Source organism: Hyla sarda, chromosome 10 (genome assembly GCF_029499605.1).
Source record: "Hyla sarda isolate aHylSar1 chromosome 10, aHylSar1.hap1, whole genome shotgun sequence".
NCBI lineage: Eukaryota > Metazoa > Chordata > Amphibia > Anura > Hylidae > Hyla > Hyla sarda.
In genome coordinates this window covers 104,407,275-104,431,332 of record NC_079198.1, presented here as the reverse complement: position 1 = coordinate 104,431,332, position 24,058 = coordinate 104,407,275, and the positions used below count along the sequence as shown (strand labels likewise).

At 43.3% G+C, this 24,058-nt stretch overlaps 1 protein-coding gene across 4 annotated transcripts in view; it reads right to left on the bottom strand.

Moving 5' to 3' along the window:
- LOC130293500 (Golgi integral membrane protein 4-like) overlaps positions 1–24,058 on the bottom strand; it is a 125,779-nt gene that overhangs the window by 79,574 nt on the left and 22,147 nt on the right. For all 4 annotated transcript variants that reach the window (XM_056542276.1, XM_056542277.1, XM_056542275.1 and 1 more), the window contains exons 2-3: positions 5,009–5,083; positions 2,177–2,226 (exon numbers count right to left, since the gene is read on the bottom strand). In XM_056542276.1, coding sequence (XP_056398251.1) covers positions 2,177–2,226; positions 5,009–5,083 — 125 coding nt within the window. The remainder of the gene's footprint in view (positions 1–2,176; positions 2,227–5,008; positions 5,084–24,058) is intronic.

Genomic DNA, 24,058 nt, shown 5'->3' with positions numbered 1-24,058 from the left:
AAACAACAACTCCCAGCATCCCCAAGCATGCTGGGAGTTGTAGTTTTGCAACCTCAGGTTGAAGACCACTGATGAAGGGATTGACAGGCAGTAATGATGAAGGGGGGTGGGATGATGATGGGGGTCTGGATGATGATGGGGGTCTGGATGATGACGGAGGTCTGAATGATGACATGGGGGGGAGGAAGTATTTCCCCCCTAGGCTTATAGTCGAGTCAATAGCTTTTCCTGGGTTTTTGGGGTGAAATTAGGGGCCTCGGCTTATATTCGGGTCGGCTTATACGGTACTTTTTTTTTTTTTTTTTTTTAAACGGATGCAACCGGACATCATTTTTCAAACTGTATACATGTTAAAATTTGTACACACGTTATGGATACAGTTTAGTCAGGTTTTGAGGAATATGTTTTTCATCAAAAACCTGATACAGGAACTGTATTGCAAAAACGTGGTGTGAATGCAGCCTTAGGCTGCATTCACACCACGTTTTTGCAATACAGTTCCCATATCAGATTTTTTATGAAAAACCGTAATGCTTTAAAACCGTACTAAACTGTATCAAAATGTGTATACGAATTTAAACCCATATACAGTTAAAAACCGTATATACAGTTTTAAAAATTATGTCTGGTTGCATCCGTTTAAAAAAAAAAAAAAACGTATACGTTTTTACATTTTCACTCCATTATGAAAACAAAGTTTCACTTGTTTGATTGAAATTCCAAGAAAAAAAACTGTGCAAAGTCAAAAACCGTATGGTGCAACCTGGATGGAACCATATGCACATACGGTTCTGTACGGTTCCCATTGACCCCATAGGGTTTCATTACGTTTTTTTACCCGAACCAAAAACCGTGGTGGACTACGGTTTTGGGTACGGGAAAAAACTGAACAAAACCATACAAGACGCAAAACGGGTGCAACCTGATGCATCTTTTGGCATACGGTTTTCAATGGAGAGTCAATGCATACGGTTTGTAATATGGTTCCATATGGTTTCAAATTGAAAACGTATACGGGAACTGTATTGAAAAAACGTGGTTTGAATACACCCTTGGAAACACAGAGCTGTAGAAACAGAGCTGAAAAAATAAATAAAAATAAAAACAGCACCACACCTATCCTCAGGTAGGGTGTTGTATTGCAGCTGAATTCCGTTGAAGTTAAAGGGGTTATCCAGGAAAAAAAACTTTTTTTTAATATTATATATATATATATATATATATATATATATATATATATATATATATATATATATATATATATATATATCTCAACTGGCGCCAGAAAGTTAAACAGATTTGCAAATTACTTCTATTAAAAAATCTTAATCCTTTGAGTACTTATGAGCTGATGAAGTTGAGTTGTTCTTTTCTGTCTAAGTGCTCTCTGATGACATGTGTCTCGGGAGCTGTCCAGAGTAGAAGCAAATTCCCATAGCAAACCTCTTCTACGCTGTGCAGTTCCCGAGACAAGCAGAGATGTCAGTAGAGAGCAGTGTTGCCAGACAGAAAAGAACAACTCAACTTCAGCAGCTGATAATTATTGGAAGGATTAAGATTTTTTAATAGAAGTAATTTACAAATCTGTTTAACTTTCTGGAGCCAGTTGATCTAAAAAAAAAAAATTAAAAAAAATATAATTTTTTTTTTCCCCTGGAATATCCCTTTAATGGAACCAAGCTGCAATACCACACACAGTCTGGGGACACAATTTACACAATGATCGGAACACCAAAGAGAGGATTCCTGTGTCCTGCTCAGTGACCTTAGTCTAGGGAATAAGCATCAAGTTTCTAAATTGTTGCAATATCGCATTCACTTCCCAAGAAAACATTCTCTTTTTTTTTTTTTTTTTACCAAATCAGAATCTGGGCGCACTCCAAGGACTCTCTTTCCTACTTAAAAAAACAAACATGTCTACTGGGTTCATATGGGTTAATGTTGCCTCCACTTTCCCAGAACAATGAGAAACTTCTTGGAGAGACTCTTCAAAGTTATTTTTATTTCCAGCCCTTCAACATCCAGATGTGTAACACACAGAGCTACAACCACATCCTGCGTCCTCACACGGCAGAGGTTCTGGCACCCTGCAAACATGTGACATGTGCCGCACCCAAGCACATACCGGCACTGCCTACATTGCCCGCTGCATGCCCCGCCACCATGAACCGCTTACCTTCTCTTTGTTCAGGGCCTCCTGGGCCTCCAGTTTGTAGACTAAATAATCTGCAGGGAGGAAACAAACAAAACAGGATCAGCCAGATGACATGACATTCTATATCGGCAACGAAAACCAAACACCGCGACCGCCCTGACATAACAGGGTCTACATGAGCCTTAACTCCTTGTAACGTCCACAGATCTCTTACAGATAACAGATGTAATAAATCACACATAGCAAAAAGCTTCAGATATAATAAAAACAAACAAAAAAAACTTACTGTGCTAAAATAATAATAAACCGGTTTCCTGTTTTCAGCTGTAAAACTTACAGATTTCTTGTAAAATGTTTAAAGAGTACCTGTCAACAAACCATATTTTCTCCAAGTAAATCAGAATATATCCCCTAACTACTCCTGACACCCCTCCTGCCCTTATAAAACAAAAAATTCTGAGCTTTAAAAAGCTGTGTATCATACCTTTCCCCTTGCTCACATTGTGTGAGCTCCCGACAGGAGAAGGTGGGCGTTCCCCAGCAGGCGTGACATCACTGAAGCCTGTGAGAGCTATGCCTCGCCATGCACTTCCTGAGTTTGGTCTCCTGCCTGGCCCGAGAGGAGACCAAACTGACTGTTTGACTTGTGGCAGGGAACAGGACAGAGCCACCTAGTGGCCGTTTTTTTTAAATCACATTAAAAACATAAAAAGGTTGAGAATTTTAACGGCAAGTAAATAGCAAAGTGTCTTCTAATTACATAAGGAACAATATTGAAAAATTTAATTTGGTGAAAGGGTACTCTTTAACTAATCAATAAGAGGTGAGAAAATTGTCTAATTTTTCTCCCAGAAACAGCACCACTGGGGTTCATATGCTTTTGGTGGTATAGCAGTCTGTTTAATCAGACTAAACTGCAGGTGGCCTATGAAGTAGTGTTGTCCTACAACAAAGCTGTCCATGAGGCAGTGTTTTCCAACCAGTGTGCATCCGACTGTTGCAAAACTACAACTCCCAGCATGCCCGGACAGCTAAAAGCTGTCCGGGCATGCTGGGAGTTGTAGTTTTGCAACAGTCGGAGGCACACTGGTTGGGATACAATGACATAAGACATGAAGGTAAAGGGGTATTCTATAGGATATGCCATAATTGTCTAAAATATGTGGGTCCCACAAATGGCTGCCGCACCTATCTCTAGAATGGGGGCCGCCAAGACCCCATTAGGCCAAGATTACAATAGCAGCCGAGCAGGACATGAATCAGAGTTATGGTAACAGTGTAGAACCACAAATGCTTGAGTACTTATCTTTTTTGCTCATAGAGACACTCATGATACCCACCACGTGGCCGGAGTGTTGTGACGTCAAAACTCTGCCCCCGTGTGAAGTCACACATCGCCCCCTCAATGCAAGTCTATGGGAGGGGGCATGACGGACATCATGCCCCCACCGTAGACTTGCATTGAGGGGGCGGGGTGTGACTGTGGAAATCATTTTTTTTTTTAATCAACTGATGCCAGAAAGTTAAACAGATTTGTAAATTACTTCTATTTAAAAATCTTAATCCTTCCAGTACTTATCAGCTGCTTTATACTACAGAGGAAGTTCTTTTCTTTTTTGAATTTCTGCCTGACCACAGTGCTCTCTGCTGACACCTCTGTCCATGTCAGGAACTGTCCAGAGCAGGAGAGGTTTGCTATGGGGATTTACTCCTACTCTGCACTGTTACCGACATGGACAGAGGTGTCAGCAAAGAGCACTGTAATCAGACTGAAAAGAAATTCAAAAAGAAAATAACTTCCTGTGGAGCATGCAGCAACTGTTAACTACTGAAAGGATCAATAATTTTAAGGAACAAAAATCTGTTTGATTTTCTGGGATCCAGTTGATTAGAAAAAAAATAATAATAATGTTTTCCACAGGAGTACCCCTTTAAAGCCACAAGACCCTACACAATCCTGATCAGGTTTTTATCTTGCACAGATCACAACTGAAGGCACAACCTTGTATTTCCATAGGGCCCCAGCCCCACAAGGCAAAATGGTGCTGCCATTCTTCATCCCCAAAACGCAAATGAAGTTCTTTGGTGCACTTTGGGCGTTCCCTAGCACAGAGTATACTGGCGTTCCCCAAGTGCTCGCACTGATCTCTGGCACTGTTGGCCCTATCACTGTGCACGCATGGAATCGCAGCAGGTAGCGGTTACGGGCAGAAGAGGGAGAATTGGGGACTGGTTGGGAAGGACTAGGTAATGCCCCGAGTGCAGCAAAGACCCTCCTTTACATATAAAGGATTTTTTGGGATATATCGAGAATGAAGGTGAAACGGAAAATTTTGATCAGGGTCACCTGCACTAACAGGCAGTACCAGCAGATCAGCGACAGTGACTCTGCGGTCAGATTACCTTTAATGTATACGTTACATCATTTCCAGTACATTTTTACACCTGAGTTATTATAACAAATGAATTTCCTGGTGTAAGAGTGGATGATTGACATTTCTCCGCAGCAAACTGCATTGGATGAGTTCCAGCACCTAGATATCTGCAAGGTCTAATGTAGGTGTAGACAGGGACACATACCTAAGTAGATAACAGTATAATTGATGGGGTTGCTGGGGTCTCAATTACAGATTTTGCACTGGGACTAAGGAATTTTAACTCGCACCTCTGCATAGAACGTTCTGAAACATTACAGTATCACATCACGGACCTATGGAAGCTTCGGCTGGAGAGAAGCAGCTTGTGTTTGATGGTGAACAAGGAGTCACGCATGGGGAGTATATTTTGGCTGCCAGAAGATAAAACAAAGCCTGCTGTTCAACAGATGGTAAAAACAAGAGGCATGATACTGACCTTCCTTTGTCTTCTTGTGCTCACTCTTCTCCTTCTGTAGGGAACGTTCAAGCCTTGACCGGTGCTCGTATACCACTTGAAATGAAGAAGAAAACAAAGGAATCGTTATAATGTCAGAAAATTCGACAACAACTATGCCCCCCCACCCCCAAGAGATATGACCTACAATGCCCCCCCCCCCCAACAATATAAGAAGTCGGCAAGCAGCAGTAGGTATTTTGAATACTCTTCAGCATTTAAGTAACTATAGCCAAAAAATACTATTTCGCGTTATTCCCATTAACTGCTAGATATAGCCAGGTGAAGTGCTTTATCCCCAAGCTCTGCACTTAATCCATCAGAATTCAAATGTCTTCTGCAAGGACTGTCGAGCTGGGGAGTGAAGTTCATGCCACATGCTTTACCTGGCTGTATCTAACAATAGGTGGGGGTCTGAGGACTTAGACCCCGACAGGTTGGCATGACATGTCAGAAGTTTTTTTTTAAATAATAACAGTAATGCTTTAAGAGGGGTTATTCCAAGATTAAAAAGTAATCCCTTATCCTAGCTGATTGGTAGGGTGGACAGAGGCCAATTGTCCCCTAAGTGAATGGAGCGACAATGCACCATAGGTTCAAAAATCCCATAGAAAATGTGGAGGCCAAGTGATCGATGGGGTACCTATCAATCAGACCCCCACTGATCAGCTAGTTGTCACCTAGCTTACGTGTAGGGAAGAACTTCAATTTTGGAATAAGCTATTTTAAAATGGAATTTCCCACCTAAAACACTTGGTGTGAACATTTGTACAATTTGGTTTGGTAGCCATGTAACCTGCATTTGCTACATAATGCATACATAAGAGCTACATAATGAATTAGACCTGAATTTATATACTTAAAGGAGAACTCCAGAATATAAAAATTGTCCCCCCATACTGCCGGCAGTAAAAAAAAATAAAGATGTACATACCTTCCTTCGCTCCCCTGGGGCCTCCGGTAACCGGCTCCGGTCTCCACCGCAATCCTCTTCCTGGTTGCTGGTGGTCGGCGAGTCATACTGCGCTCAGCCAATCGCCGGTCGCAGCGAAGTCCCGACTCGGCCGGCGATAGGCTGCGCGGCTGTGTGACGTTTTCGGCCATGGCAGCAGGTGCCGGTGTGGTGAAGAATTTTGTGTCTTGAAGTGTTCTCACACTGCCGCTCAGCCTATCGCCGGCCGAGTCGGGACTTCGCTGCGACCGGCGATTGGCTGAGCGCAGTATGACTCGCCGACCACCAGCAACCAGGAAGAGGATCGCGGTGGAGACTGGAGCCGGTTACCGAAGGAGCGAAGGAAGGTATGTACATCTTTTTTTTCTGCAGGCAGTATGAAGGACAATTTTTATATTCTGGAGTTCTCCTTTAAAAGGGGTACTCCACTGGCCAGCATTCGGAACATTTTAGTTCCAAACGCTGTGCGCGCTGTGGGGGTCAGCCATGTCCCCTCGTGACGTCACACCACGCCCCCTCCATGCATGTCTATGGGAGGGGGCATGACGGCGTCACGTCCCCTCCCATAGACTTGCATTGAGGGGGCGTGAAGTGACGTCAAGAGGGGGTGTAGCCGACCCCCGTATCGCGTACAGCTTTCAGAACTGAATGTTCCAAACGCTGGCCAGGGGAATACCCCTTTAATCCTCACATTTGTCATCTGACCAACTATCGGTCATATACAGGTATGTTTTCAAACTTCTGGCGTACAACTTCTTCATCATCATCCATGTCTGCATTATCCCCATCTATGCTATATTAGCTTTCGTATATTTTTTGTTCTGTTTGAATCTACTGCGGCATCATCTATGCACTTTCTTAAACCTGATTTATTTTACTTCTGTTGTTCTCCCATTTTCATGCGAGTGCCCTAGAGAAACATCTCTCCAAGCAGGCCTATAATACTCCATAACTGGTCTCCCCGAATAGCATTCAGCTTGGTCTCTACTCTCTCTGCACCTGAAACACTCAGATTGGGTTGTGAATGGGTCACCCACCTTTATGTAATTTATTTATAAAACATGGCTGGACCATTGAATATTTAAAAGGGTACTCCGCCCCTAGACATCTTATCCCCTATCCAAAAGGATAGGAGATAAGAGGTCTGATCGTGGGGATCCCGCCGCTGGGGACCCCCGCCATCTCTGATGCGGCATTCCAGATATCCAGTGCACGGAGCGAACTTTGCTCCATACCGGATGACTGGTGATGCGGGACGTCACGCCCCCTCCCATTCACTTGCATTGAGGGGGCGGGGCCGTGACATCACGAGCGGTGCATAACCATGATGTCACGAGCCTCCGGAACTGCACCAGACGCTCTAAACAAACGCCGGTTGCGGCAGGGAGATCATGGGGGGTCCCCTTTAGATAGTGGATAAGAGGTCTAGGGGCAGAGTACCCTTTTAAGCATTTATTAGCTTTTGTCTTAATCCCATTCCTCATAGGTAGTAAACTCTTGCGAGCAGGACCCTCACTCCACTTGCTTGAACAATAAGGGGGAGATTTATCAAAACCTGTCCATAGGAAAGATGCAGAGTTGCCCATAGCAACCAATCAGATCACTTCTTTCATTTTTCACAGGCCTCTTTAAAAATGAAAGAAGTGATCTGATTGGTTGCTATGGGCAACTCTCCTCTGGACAGGATTTGATAACTCTCCCCCTAAGGGTACGTTTACACGTACAGGATCTTGCGCCGATTTGATGCGCAGGATTTGGAACTGCAGATTAGAAGCTGTGCTCAGTCATTTAGTTTACATTGAAATCTGCAGCAGAAAACCCTGCGCATCAAATCTGCGTACGTGTGAACGAACCCTAAGTGTGTATTATTGTAATCTCTAAATGTGTCCTTATTTGTACCCTTAAAACTGTAAAGTGCTGCGCAATTTCTAATGATTATTATTATTATTGGAATATCACTTCACACCATAGGTCTTTCCCTGTTTATGGGTCCCTACACATGGACATATTAGAACATTATTGTGTCCTCGGTCCAGATGTAAACCAGTCTAGTAAGTTTGGGTCATTGGACCCTCAATCATGCAAGAACTTGCGCTGTATATATACACTTACAATAACCAAAGACAGCTCTGAAAAAGTTAAATTACAATGTACAGATCATGTGATAATAGTTCTATCCAGCTAAAAAGATGATGCACTGTGAAAAATCAAGATCATATGACTACAATTCCAGGAACAAAAAATTGCCATCTCTTGAAATAACAGGGCGTTGGGAGCTAAAAGCCTGCGCCATAAGAAGAGCGCACCAAAGAAAGACACTATTCATGTCCTGTGGTTATATCAGGATGTCACACCATTATTTTTTCATCTCAAATAATGACAGACAGATGCCGAGATGGCTTTTATGGCCGGTAAAATACAATAAAAAGGAACGTAAGTGCACAGGAGAGACATGGCAAACAATAGTACAATAGAGTGTAAATGTTAATGGGAACCAGTCACCTATTTTATGCTGCCCAAACCGCGAGCAGCTTGAAACAGGTACAGTGATTAAGGTTCCAAAACACTATAAATTTACTGTGAAACCAAAAAAAATTATAGTAAAAAAAAAAAAAAAAAAAAAAAAAAAAAAAAAAGCTGCCAGGACCTAGATAACTAGTCATTGGGGCGGTTCCCGGCAGCTGCTCTCCACCCCTCCAGCATATCACCCCTTAAAGGGGTACTCTGCTGTACAGGGTTTGGAACCAACTGTTCCAAATGCTGGAGTCGGGAGCTCGTGACGTCATGTCCCCGCCCCCTAATGACATCGAGCCCCACCCCCTCAATGCAAGTCTATGGGAGGGGACAGCTGTCACGCCCCCTCCTATAGACTTGCATTGAGGGGGCAGGGCGTGGTGTCAAGAGGGTGGCGGGGCTGTGACGTCACGAACTCCCGGCTCCAGCGTTCGGCACAGTTTGTTCCAAACCCTGTACAGCAAAGTACCCCTTTAAGGGGTGACATGCTAGAGGGGCGGCGCCGGCTCCAGCGATCGGAACAGTTTGTTCCCGAGTACCCCTTTAAACCCAAATATACTATACACAGATAGAGATAGATCCATCATTCCAGGTCAGTGGAGCATAGAGCAGCTGTCGGGTCTGCCGTCCATGACTACATACCTGGGTCCCGGCAGCTACGGTATTTTAAAACTAGGATTTCTCGGAAATGCCCCATTTCTTTACACTAGGGATCAAGTTGTATAATACAACAGAGAAATTACTGAAAATAGAAGAATCATGCACAGAATTTTGGGGCGTTTTACACTGAGCTATTATAACTGAACAGAATATGCAATGCCGACTGATCTTTGGGATTATGCGGCCCTAAAAATCATTGTTGGTCGGACGCGTAACTCTGTATAAATAGGGGAAACATCGCAACAACAACAATGCAAGTGAAGGGCTGCCCAACCACTGAGCCTTGTAAAAGGCTTATGGAACAAGCACTAATGCTAATCTAAAAAGGGTCCTTAAAATCCTGTGAATATGGAACCCATCCACAGAAAAAAAAAATCCCACATACAGGGGACAAGCAACCAATCAGAAAATCAGTGTCAGATTGGTATTTTTTGGGGGATAACCAAAGGTGATGATTTGGAGGAGCACTCACTACTTATATAGAACATGTTCACGTCGCATCATAAACGTAATTGTTATCACTGTACACACCGGAAAGATCATAAATAAGATCTAATGGGTTATTTGTTAATCCTCCCTAAGGAAATAATCCCCAGAGGTAAGTGATGGGCTCTAAAGTCACCAGCAAATGGATTTGTCTTCTCCTTGACCTCTGAGGTCCTATAAATCTGGGTGTATGAGAGGATCCAATAATACTTTGGTGGGCAAGTATATGAGGGGGTCGGTATACTGGTGATTTACCATTTAGGAATCTAGTATGGTGGGCAACATTAATTGGAAAATTCTGCACTTTAAATAAATCTGCCTCAGGTGGAAAAGCCTTGTGAGGGTACGCTCACTCTACAGGATCTGCTGCATATTTTCTTCTGCTGATTATGCCAACCATTAAAAGTTAATGGGTAGCAAAATCAGCTACACAAAATATGCAGCAGATCCTGTACGTGTGAACGTACCCTTAAAAAATAACATTTTGCAGTGTCCTGGTACCTGTGTCCCAACTACGAATCATAAGTGGCATGACTGTTTTTGTTTTTTCTTATTGCACTGCCATTTTACTATACACTGAGGTGTTACAAACGTGTAAGGGTTAAACATTTGTATTATTCTGTATAAAAGATAAATTGATCACTGGTCACATGATACACACACACACCGTAGCAGAAACTTCTGGAAAGGCTGAGGGAGGAGTCTTTAGTCCAACCCCCATATACAGGATTGGATCCAGTTTGGTCTGGCTACACTGAGAAAAGCGCATACACCAAAGTTCGAGAGTACTATAGGCCTATCCTGTGTCCTCTACAAGCAAATACCATCACTCTACAAGAATCAACCCGGAAAAGATATGGGTTGACACTGTGCAAGGTTTCTGAGGATTTCACCCAAGGAGAAGGAGAATCTATCAGCCAGGAGCAGGGAACAGCTGAGCAAGTGCCCATCTGCAAAGCACTAATGTATTTGTGGACCTACGGTAGGAGTGAACATTAAACGGCTAAACACATCAGAAAGTTTCTTCAGTATACATGTTGGACAGGTGCCCCTTGCCAATCCCATCTGCACCATTCCTTTTCCTCACTGAAACAGCAGCGGACTGACAACGTTTTTTTGGGCGTTGTGCGGGTTGGTCTTGGGGGTACATTTACAGGCAGCTAAGGAATTGCACTGGTGCTTAAAGGGGTACTCCAGTGGAAAAACTTTTATATATTTATTTATTTTAAATCAACTGGTGCCAGAAAGTTAAACAGATTTGTAAATTATTTCTATTAAAAAAATCTTAATCCTTCCAGTAAATTATTTTCTTTTTGGAACACACAGAGCTCTCTGCTGACACCTCTGTCCATTTTAAGAACTGTCCAGAGTAGGAGAAAATAACCCATAGAAAACATATGCTGCTCTGGACAGTTCCTAAAATGGACAGAGATGTCAGCAGAGAGCACTGTGGTCATGATGTCAGCAGAGAGCACTGTGTTCCAAAAAGAAAATAATTTCCTCTGTAGTATTCAGCAGCTAATAAGTACCAGAAGGATTAAGATTTTTTAATAGAAGTAATTTACAAATCTGTTTAACTTTCCACCGGAGTACCCCTTTAAGACTGTGCTTTATCTTCTTAGTGGGAGAGCAGCTTCATTCACATTCTGCACAAACAGCTGGGCATATGTGACCTGAGGGCACTCCTGTGGAGACCCTATAAGATAACCCACCCCTCGTATACCACTCTGCAACCACCGGTTTTCACCTCTATCTGCCAAACTGTGAGGCAGATAGAGGTGCCTAACCCTTCTTGCCCAGAATGCTCCCCTCATGCCCCCATTTGACAACCCTGAATTCGTCCCAGTGTACTCCAGTAACTACTTCCTCACATTCTCCAAGAAAGACTATCCCACACTTCAGATCCTCCTGAAGGACTCTGCTCTGCGGTCCCTCACGGACATACTACAGGGAGCCCGCCCCTCTGCCACCCACCTCTACCAGTACGCCCAACTCCAACACTTTTATTCATCCGCTAAACATTCCCTCCACCTCCACCGCCCCCTCACTAGATTTGAACGACTTTGCGTGTCGACCACTCCTATCCCACACGCTATAAGTACCCTCTACCCGCTCGTTTTTGAAACACAAAGGATAATTCCACCCCCTGCAAACCCAGTTGGGAGAGAGACATAGGTCACCCCATCACAGATGATGACTGGGCACTCGCTCTTACCAAATGTCATACTGCCTCAATCTCCTGCAAAGTCCAGGAAACTAATTATAAGATACTGTCCAGATGGTACAGAGTCCCAACCTTGCTAGCCGCCATGTACCCGGGGACCTCGGAGGTGTGCTGGAGATTTTCCTTCGAAAGGGGTACAATGCTGCATATCTGGCTCACCTGTCCGTCATTGTCGACGTTTTGGACTAGGGTAATCAATGTCATTTAACGTATAACCAAAGTGGGACTCCAGCACACGCCTGAACCTCTGTTACTCTCCATACTACCTGGCCCGCTCCCCAGACACACCGTACGTTTAGTCTCATTCATGCTCCTGGCAGCCAGAACGATAATCCCCAGACTGTGGAAATCCCAGTCCACCCCCACAATTTCATCATGGTTACAGGAAATTTCTCAGCTCCATAGAATGGAGGAGCTGCTGGCGGAATCGCCCAGACGAATAGCTAAATTTAACCTTATCTGGACGCCCTGGATGACCTTTGCTTCTTTCCCGACTTATGCATGACTGTATCTAACTGACTGACCCTCCTCAGTCCTGCTCTGGCATCACCCCCTTTCCTTGGGGAACCTGAGGATGGAGCCCCTACTCTCCCACCGGACTTAATAGCCCCCTCCCGGATTGGCCTGAGTCACCCGGTAAATCCTACCTCCAAAGAACTAGGTCCACACCTACCTTCTCCTCTCTCTTACCTACCTCTCTTTCCTCCTATCCTTCTACTTCCACTCCTTCTCCGTACCACGTCTGTCCTCATTTATGCCCAGAATGTTGTTTTGTAGTGCGAGATCACATACTGCTCCCTCCCAGAAACGGTCATGCTACTCCCCTTTACGCCCACCCACCTAGCTATATGCCTGTAGACGTATGCCTACGGCATCATGCGGGCTCTGGTTATTTGTAGACATCTTGCTTTCCCATACACCTAGGGCCCCCTGTACCACTCTCTTTGTGATCGAGGCTTACTTGTCGTGACCTGTAAATATGCTATTGTATTGCTATGGTTTTATGTTCTTTGCCATGACTGTTCTAGTGCTGGGAGTGCCCGTCCCTCGTGCCTTCTTGGCTTATCCGTAGCACATTGTTTGTTCTGTTTTTGTCCTAAAACTTAATTTAAAAAATTTCTACATGAAAAAAAAAACAAACAAAAAAAAAAAAACACAGCTGGTCATATATCTGCTGACATGTTGCTTGAAGCCCGACAAAGTAAGGGATCTAATGAAATGGGTTTTCCAAAATGGGATACATGGAATAAATACAGATTTTTAGAAAGACATAGGGACTGAAAGCCTCATCTCGTGCCTACTTTAGTAGAACACACCGCAAGGCTCATTACTCCATAATCTGATCGTAAAGTCCTCACTACAGGTCTATAAACACCGAGACATCTCTTCCTCACGAATCCTAATGTAGTAATTAATAAAAAAGTCATCTCTCTGCCTCTAGGAGGGAACTATTGCATCTAAGGTGTCGTGTGTATTCAGAAAATATAAGAAATAACTTGTATGGCTCATTTATAGAGAACTAACCATAACCAGCCCCAAGATCCAAGTAAATGACGGGAGCGATTTAACCCCTTTGCGGCTGAGCAACACTAGGAATCCTCAGCTGGAATCTTAAAAAATAAAAAAAAATTTAAAAACACACACACACACACACACGGACATGCCATCTCCTTATAAGGGGTACTGCGCTGCCCCATCGTTCGGAACGCTTGGAGTGGGCAGCATGGGTCATGACGTAACGACCAAGCCCCTCGACTTCACACAAGGGGTGTGGTTGTGACGTCATGACCCCCCGCCACCGGCACCCAGAGTTCTGCAGAGATTGCGGGTGCCCCAGCTGCGGGACCCCCACGATCAAACATCTTATCCCCTATCTTTTGGATAGGGGATGAGATGTCTAAGGACGGAGTTTGGTGGGGTCATGGCTACATGTGACCGGTCTACATGGCAAAAGGAAATATAGCGCAACAAGTAAGCTACAGTACAGACCAATGACCTTCATAACCCCAAGGTAGAGCGGATACTTTTATCAGACAGGAAAAATCTCTCTGTGCCAAAGTTCAGTCTGCATTGTATCCTCTTCCAGTAAAAGTTACTAGATTATAAAAGGAAATTGCATTCAGAGCAATACCCTATTAGAACATTACTAGAATCACTTTATACGAGATTAAAGACTCTAGGGAAATCCAGTCCAGTCCAAGCGTTGTCTTACATTAACCAGTTCTCTCCTATCTACAGGGAGCGTATACTGAGGATGTGCAGGTATAGTATTCTACCACAATCTGATGTACATGGAGAAGGTCCCCAATGTCTCACATCAGTGAAAACACCTGACAGAGGGAAACAAGCTGTGCCTACCTTGATTCTCTATAATGTTTACGCCCAAGTTACTATTTTAGCTCAGGTACCCCCCCCCCCCTACTCATTGGATTACTGTTGACCATGGCACAAAGCAGTGGCCATCACGCCCCTCCATATAACTCTATGAGAGAGCCGAAGATACAGCATTCGCGTATCTCCGGCTCTCCTATTGAGATACATGTCTGCCACTGATTTGTGCCATGGTCTACAGTAATCCATGCACAGATTGAATGCCACTCAGTGCATGGAGAGAGACGGGGTGCTGAGCAGGAGATCGTGGGGAGTCCCTGTGGTTGGACCCCCTTGCGATCAGACACTTATCCCCTGGATATCCTATGGATGGGGGATAACATGTTCTGTACTGGAGTTCTCCTTTAAAATAAGCTTCTACGCCACAGAGACAGAGATTTAATGAGTCTATGCAATTAGCCCAGACCTCTGATGAAGCTCTGAGGAGTGAAACATGTCAGGGTAACTATGTATGTCTACATTTTAAAGAAACACTGTCATTAGTGTCGCCACATTAATCAGATTTACAGACAGGTAGTGCAGGTGACACGATGACAACCACACTCATGTGTACGCGAGCAGCTAAGACATCTTCTTGTGCCTCTTACAAGGAGAATCAAATCAAGATCCCCTTCCACTGGTACCAAACCCCTGAAGTGTTCCATTGCATGTTCCCCCAGGGGTTCTCCACCTGCTGGAGATGTGGACAAGCTGTAGGCACTCAATATATTATGGGACTGTAGAGTAGTGTTGCTCGCGAATATTCGCAATGCGAATATTATTCGCGAATATCGCATATTCGCGAATTCGCGAATATAGCGCTATATATTCGTAATTACGAATATTCGTAATTTTTTTTTTCACAGTACACATCCCCTCTCTGCTTCCAGCTTGTGTGGTATAATGAAGGGTCTAATATTACTGTGTGAGACTGGCGTGCAAATATTCACATATGCGAAACTTTGTGTATGCTAATATTTGCATATGCGACTTTTCGCTTGACTGTTGTATATGCAAATTTTCGCATACGTGAAGTTTCGCATATACGAGAATAAAACGACCATTACGAATATACGGATATTCGCGAATATATGGACGAATATGCGAATATTCTCGAATATGCGTTTTATTCTCGTATATGCGAAACTTCACGTATGCGAAAATTAATATATACAATTAGTCAAGCGAAAATTCGTATATGCGAGAATAGTATACGCACAACTTCGCATATGCGAAGTTTCGCTTGACTAATTGTATATGCTAATTTTCACATATGCGAATTTACGCATATGCGAAAATAAAACGGGACCATTACGAATATGCGAAAATTCGCGAATATATGACGAATATTCATCCATATATTCGAGAATATTCGCGAATTCGAATATGGCCTATGCCGCTCAACACTAGTAAGGAGCCGGCGGCCGCAACAAACAGGATGAGGAGGGCAGTGCTTGTGGGCGATATGGGCGAGCTATACTGCACCTAATGTGGGGAACTATACTGCACCTAATGTGGGGAACTATACTGCACCTAATGTGGGGGAACTATACTGCACCTAATGTGGGGGAACTATACTGCACCTAATGTGGGGGAACTATACTGCACCTAATGTGGGGGAACTGTACTGCACCTAATGTGGGGAACTATACTGCACCTAATGTGGGGAACTGTTCTGCACCTAATGTGTAGTGTTGCTCGCGAATATTCGCAATTCGAATATTATTCGCGAATATCGCATATTCGCGAATTTCACGAATATAGCGCTATATATTCGTAATTACGAATATTCTTTTTTTTTTTTTTTTTTTCACAGTACACATCACAGTGATCACCCCTTTCTGCTTCCAGCTTGTGTGATGTAAAGAAGGCTGTAATACTACTGTGTGAGACTGACGTGCGAATTTTCGCATATGCGAATTTTCGCATGTACTGATTCTTAATGTATAAATTTCCGCATATGTACATTTTCACATACGCGAATGTTTCGCGTTTGCAAAAATAACGGGAATATACGAATATGCGAATATTCGCGAATATATGACGAATATTCGTCCATATATTCACGAATATTCGCGAATTCGAATATGGCCTATGCCGCTCAACACTACGTAGAGCTCTTACCCAGTACTGGGAAATAGTATAAGCCAGTGTTTCCCAACCAGTGTGCCTCCAGCTGTTGCAAAACTACAACTCCCAGCATGTCCAGCATGATATAATGTGAACCCAGCATAATACAGGACGATAGAATAAACTATATAAATTTGAACACAGCCATGTCACTACAGAATAAAAAACAGTGTTTCCCAACCAGTGTGCCTCCAGCTGTTGCAAAACTACAACTCCCAGCATGCCCAACATGATATAATGTGAACCCAGAGGAATACAGGACAATAGAATAAACTATATAATTTGAACACAGCCATGTCTGTACAGTATAAAAAACAGTGTTTCCCAACCAGTGTGCCTCCAGCTGTTGCAAAACTACAACTCCCAGCATGTCCAGCATGATATAATGTGAACCCAGCCTAATACAGGACAATAGAATAAACTATATAAATTTGAACACAGCCATGTCTGTACAGTATAAAAAAAAACAGTGTTTCCCAACCAGTGTGCCTCCAGCTGTTGCAAAACTACAACTCCCAGCATGATATGTGAACCCAGCCTAATACAGGACAATAGAATAAACTACATAATGTGAACACGACCATGTCTGTACAGTATAAAAAAAAAACTGTGTTTCCCTAACCAGTGTGCCTCCAGCTGTTGCAAAACTACAACTCCCAGCATGCCCGGACAGCCGAAGGCTGTCCGAGCATGCTAGGAGTTGTAGTTTTGCAACAGCTGGAGGCACACTGGTTGGGAAACACTGGTCTAAGGGTTGGTTATGTCTGTCCTTGTGGCTGTGGTACCCTTGGACCCTTTGATTTATCTTTTAAATCTGCAGCCTAAAGGCAAATTGTCCGCTAGATTACGTCTGCATATTCTCGCTGCGGCTCTCAATGTGCTGAGGTTCTGGCAGCTGCGGTATTAATAGACCGGATTGCAGAGGTCAGGTGTACGGAGTAGTTTAGGTGGACAAGGGTACACTTCAGAAAAGGTTTCTACGCCATATGGCACCTCTGGGGTCACCACCCTTTCCAGTAGGCTGCGTCTGGTATTGCAGCTATATTTATATTTTTCGCCTAAGCCAAGTTGCACGCGAGACGAAATCTGGAGCGACTATTTATAACTTCAGAGCCCTGCATTTAACAGCACAACATATAATCTCAATTTTAATGATGCCGACATTTCAGAGTAAAGAACTACATACATTCCATCTATAAAAGTGTTGGTTTAGCAAGATGAAGCGAGCAAAGGCAGAGAAAATACATGAATAAGTAAGTTCAGCATCAAGCGAGCCAAGTTTTTTTATAAGTCAGGATTCAAAGTTTCTTTTTTCCTACTTAACGGGATGGAATTTATCAAGATCTGTGTTTCGCGGGTAGTGAAGTGGGGGATTTTAGCTAAAAAAAAATTTTGGCTACACCTGTAGCAAAAATTGCGATAAGTCTGCCACTAGAGATGAGCGAACTTACAGTAAATTCGATTCGTCACGAACTTCTCAGCTCGGCAGTTGACGACTTTTCCTGCATAAATTAGTTCAGCTTTCCGGTGCTCTGGTGGGCTGGAAAAGATGGATACAGTCCTAGGAGACTCTTTCCTAGGAATGTATCCACCTTTTCCAGCCCACCAGAGCACCGGAAAGCTGAACTAATTTATGCAGGAAAAGTCATCAACTGTCGAGCCGAGAAGTTCGTGACGAATCGAATTTACTGTAAATTCGTTCATCTCTATCTGCCACTGCAGGAGCCCTCTCTCATGTCCTCTTTACGCCAAGCTGCACCCACTTGGCTCACCCAAATTAGTGACTTCACAGTCTGTGCCTAGTGCTGACAATGTTAAATTCCCCCCCAAGGCGTCATCAGAAGCCAATCTTGTTCAGATGAAACTTTTTAGGTGTTAAAAAGGGGTACTCCCCTGGAAAATATATATATTTTTTTTTTTTTTAAATTAACTGGTGCCAAAAAGTTAAAAACAGATTTGTAAATTACTTCAATTTTAAAATATTAAAAGGGGTTATCAAGGAAAAAAATAATTTTTTATATATCAACTGGCTCCAGAAAGTTAAACAGATTTGTAAATTACTTCTATTAAAAAAATCTTAATCCTTTCAGCACTTATGAGCTGCTGAAGTTGAGTTGTTCTTTTCTGTCTAAGTGCTCACTGATGACACATCTCGGGAAACGCCCAGTTTAAAAGCAAATCCCCCATAGCAAACCTCTTCTACTCTGTGCAGTTCCCGAGACAAGCAGAGATGTCAGCAGAGAGCCCTGTTGCCAGACAGAAAACAACAACTCAACTTCAGCAGCTGATAATTATTGAAAGGATTAAGATTTTTTAATAGAAGTAATTTACAAATCTGTTTATCTTTCTGGAGCCAGTTGATATAAAAAAAGTTCGGAATACACCTTTAACCCTTCCAGTACTTATCAGCTGCTGTATGCTCCACAGGAATTTATTTTCTTTCAATCTGACCACAGTGCTCTCTGCTGACACCTCTGTCCATTTTAGGAACTGTCCAGAGCAGGAGCAAATCCCCATAGAAAACCTATCCTACTCTGGAAAGTTCCTGACATGGACAGAGGTGTCAGCAGAGAGAAAAGAAATTCAAAAAGAAAATAACTTCCTCTGTAGTACACAGAAGCTGATAAGTACTGGAAGGGTTAAGATTTTTAAATAAAAGTAATTTACAAATATGTATAACTTTCTGGCACCAGTTGATTTAATTTTTTTTCCCAGTGTAGTTCCCCCTTTAAATATCACTAATCCCAAAAGCTTGCAGTTTTTATTCCAGTCACTAAGTCTAATAAGCTGATACTTTCTGTTCAGATAACAGTCCAGCACTCTCCTCCTTATCATCACAGACAGGATTAAAGTTGTACATATTCAAACCTGTACATAAATAACATAGGATTGATTATTCACAATAGGCGATGTGATCACAGCTCCGCTCCTCCCCTTATCAGCACAGTGACTTCTGCACAGGTCACAAAGCATGCCTAGAAAACTTCGCCATAGAAAGCAATAAGATCTAGACTACAGGTTCATACTGTACAAGTGGTTGCTGTAAATGCAGTTCTAAATACTGATAAAGGGGTACTCCGGTATCAGTTTTTTAATTACGCTGGGGCACAGTAAAAATAAGTGATACACCCTGCTTCTGATAAAGTCTCAACAGGACCTGCCCGCTCAGGAAATCACTAGCAGCAGCCGTGTCCCGTCTTAGTCAGCGATTTTCTTAGCTGGCAGTTTCTAATGAGATTTGCTGGAAGCAGGAACAAAAGGTGACGGGTAAGGGACTTGGAAGTGACGGGAGCTGTGGTGGACCAGGGTAAGGGACTTGGAAGTGACGGGAGCTGTGGTGGACCAGGGTCAGGGAATATCAACTGTTTTTTTTTTTTTCAACTATTACTGTGGTCCAGCATAATAACAAATCATTTTGATGCCGAAATTCCCATTTAACAGAGCACAGCAGAAGCAAAAGGCAGAAATTGTTAGTGGTGCACATTGTAAGATCTATTAAGGCTAGGTTCAGACTACGGAATCTCCAGGCAGAAAATTTCCGCCCAGAGATTCCGAGTGCGGCCAGCGCTGACTGAATCAGTGGGGGCTAGGACCACGCGGACATTGCAGTCTCCAATAGACTGCAACATGTTCCACGCAGATTTCCGCCTGAAGAATGAGCAACAGAAATTTCCAAGCGGATTGTCCGTTCACAAATTCCGAAGTGTGAATATGTGAACGGAAAATCATTCACTACACTATACATTTTAGAAAGCGGAATTTCCGCCTGCAATTTCAAAGCAAAATTGCAGGCGGAAATTCCGTAGTCTGAACCTAGCCTAAGATGTACCAAATCATGCAGACTTTTCCTTATGATACCACTTGGTTGTGTCTCTTTAAACAAGTATTTGGCACCACAATAATGGGGCATGCCATTGATAAATCTACTCCCCTTTACGTCTTGGGATGGAGAGAATTCCCTCTGCTGTGGATCATTATTAGGTGTTGGGTAAATCTAAGGCGATTTTAGTCAATCATTTTCTCGAACAGCTGATCAGCGGTGTCCAACCAGGTACTTCAGACGGAGCAGTGCTGTAGATCCTACATAATAATGGCTCTGGAGTGGCACTGCGAAGGAGAAAAGCCTATGGGACTGCCACACTTCAGGAGTAGTGGATGGATCTCTTAATTTATATCATCCAGATATTAGATCCACACCCCTGCCGATCAGCTGTTTGAAGTGGCCGCACCATTTGTTCGAGCAGCACAGCTTCTTCGATGTTAAAAAGCACTCGTCCCAACAGTGCCATACTGTTAGTAGTGGTAGTGCAAGGTACTGCAGTGCTGTCCCACTTAAAGAAAATGTCCAACGGAAAAAAAATAAAACACTATCCCCTGTCCGCAGGATATGGGATAAGTGTCTGATCACATTTGCGACCGCTGAAACCCCCCCACCACGCAATCCACTGTATGGGGCCCCGGCTCTGCTAATGCGCGTTTCGTACCCAGCACATCATTTACAGGAGCAGAGCCGGGGCCCTGTACAGGAGATTGCAGGGGGTCCCAGCAGTCAGACCCTCACGATCAAGCACTTTTTTTCACTGGACAACTTTTTTAAGAGAAGAGGGCAACGCTGCTATACTTAGCACCAACATTATTAAAAGTCTGACAAAGGAAGGACAAGTGCTGGTAAACATTGAAGAGGCAGGGGCATGGCCGATGGTGGTTTGGGGGGGGGGGGGGGGGGGTTCTTGGACACACAACCCCCACTGATCTAATATTGATGACCGATAGGTTAGGCAAGTAATTTTAAAAGCCCGATTTAAAGGGGTTATCCAGCATAAGGTGATTTTAGTACATACCTGGCAGGCAGTAATGGACATGCTTAGAAAGGGTCTGCGCTTGTCTTTGGGCTAAATGGCTATGTTGTGAAATTACCATAACACTGTGGCTAGCTTTTTGTGAACTTTTATTTCCTGTTTTCAGTTTTCTTGTTTGGCTACAAATCCCATGATTTTATTTTCCTCCTTCCCACACATCAGCTACCCCACCCATTGAAACATAAATGAGCTGCAGACCTGTGGTTTTCAATCAGGGTGCCTACAGCTGTTGCATTAGTTGCAGATTGATCTCTCTCCCACCAAGCGATCCCTCCACCCATTGAAGCAGACAGGCTCCCTGTCATTAGCTGACTAGTGAGTCAGGTCTCGACCGCATTGCAAGCTGGAAAAAATCTGAGACAACAGTCATTTTGTATGCTGTTAAAATAAATATTGGGGTGAAAATCACAGAAGAATTGTGAGAAAACCGTCACATACAGGTACAGACACTATATTATGAACTACACTAACTCTACAGCCCCTGTAGCATAGTCAAATAAAAAAAAATCCTGGAATATCCCTTTAAAGGTCAATGCAAGTGAAGGAGATTGTCTCTACACTGCATGTGCATGGAAGTCTGCTACTGTAAGCTCATTCAGATGAGCAGGGATGGGTACAAATAACACTGTTTGCTGCGGATTTAATGCTGTGTATAGTCAATGTAACTTAAGGACTGAGCACAGCTTAAAGGGGTACTCCGCTGGAAAACATATATTTTTTTTTAATCAACTGGTGCCATAAAGTTAAGCAGATTTGTAAATTACTTCTATTAAAAAATCTTAATCCTTCCAGTACTTATCAGCTGCTATATACTACTGAGGAAGTTCTTTTCTTTTTGAATTTCCTTTCTGTCTGACCACAGTGCTCTCTGCTGACACCTCTGTCCATTCTAGGAACTGTCAAGAGTAGGGAGCAAATCCCCAAAGAAAACATATGCTGCTCTGGACAGTTCCTGACATGGACAGAGGTGTCAACAGAGAGCACTGTGGTCAGACTGAAAAGAAATTCAAAAAGAAAAGAACTTCCTCTGTAGTGTACAGAAACTGATAAGTACTGGAAGGATTATGATTTTTAAATAGAAGTCAATTACAAATCTGTTTACATTTCTGGCACCAGTTGATTAAAAAATGTTTTCCAGTGGAGTACCCCTTTAAGAACACATTGTGATCCTATGTATACAGCAAGAACAGCACAAACCCCCTTCAGGAATGCTGCAAAGAGCTAAGAAAAGTGTTAAACAGAAGTCACAACAAATTCAAGAAATAATCATGTGAAAGGCAAAAGATCTGTCACGTCTAACCCAAAATGAGAAAGCAAAAATGTACACAAAGCGGGTGCCCGTCCAATTACACAGAGGCAACAGACGCCATGCCAACAAGACACCGGCTGGAGGAGCCAAGATGGGGAAAGGTCACGTCTTTCTTCCTCAGGCAATGACAATCTGGCGGATAAGTGACCCACAACATAATGGCCGGAGGACAGAATCTGGGACACATGCTCCATAGAGCCTGAACGTTACACACATCATAGTGACACTGTCAGCCATAACACCACCCTATAAGCAGAGACATTTCTTCTAGGAATCGCAACCAAATGGACATTCCGTAAATAATTTAAAGGAACAGAAAACCTAAAGTCCGTCTAATCCTTAGATGATACAATTTATTGTTCCCTTTTATCAGTCATTACTGTCTTACTGTAATGTTCTTTAGCCCCATTATGGGGCTAAAAAAGTAAAGTGAAAATGAAAAAAAAAAAATTATGATTTAGAACGAAAACTAGAAAAAACATAAAAAATTCAGAAATGCACTCCTCATTCATTTTTAATATAGAGCGTGAATTTTCTGGTCCCTGCCCGCTCCCGAAAATTGAAAGAAAAAAAAAATGTGCATATTTATTTATTTACGTAAATTTTTAAACAGGGATCAATTTATGTGGGTGGGCAGGGACCTACAAATGTAGAAGAATGTAAAAGGGCCATTTAAATGGAAAAATAATATATTTTTTATAATATATTTTTTTTAATTAGCAATGTATTTTAATATTGTGTTTAATAAAGTGTGTGTGTGTGTGTGTGTGTGTGTGTGTGTTTCACTTTTTTCTCAAATTTATTTTATTTATTTTTTACATTTTTTAGGTAGTACTACTACTCCCAGCATGGAACAAACTGTTCCATGATGGAAGCTGTAGTACCTCTACTGATAGACAGATCGCCCGTGTCACTTCTGACACAACTGTCCTTTACAGGGCCGCCATCAGGGTGGTACAGCCAGTACCCCAGTCAGGGGCCCGGGCACCCAGGGGGGTGCCCGGGGCCCTAGGGCTGCAACATGCAGGGACTGATGCTGGCACGGCATGTGCATAACCGGACCCTTCACCTGCGGGCCCCATTGTTCCCCGTGCAACTGGGCCAGCAGGTAAAGGGGGGGGGGGGGGCTGCGCCCGCAGATCCGGGACACCTGTCCCGAATCTCCGAGCAATCGTAGCTTTAAACACTGAGTGCGCCTTTAAGACACACCCAGCATTGAGCGTGCGCTGCAGCAGCTGACGTAACAGGAAGGATCCGGTGGCACGAGCTTCCTGTGCGGCAGCGGCTCTGCAGAGGCTGTCAGCACAGGAAGCAGAGAGAAAAGGAGAGAACAGGAGCTGGGGGGGGGGGGGGGGGAAACGAGGCAGAGATGAGTGTTTTTTTTTTTTTTTGTTAGAGGCATTACTATATATGGGGGCCATGTGAGGGGGCATTATTATGTGAGGGGGCATTACTTATATGTGGGCAAAGTGACGGTGACATTACTTATATGGGGGTAATGTGAGGGGGCATTACTTATAAGTAATGC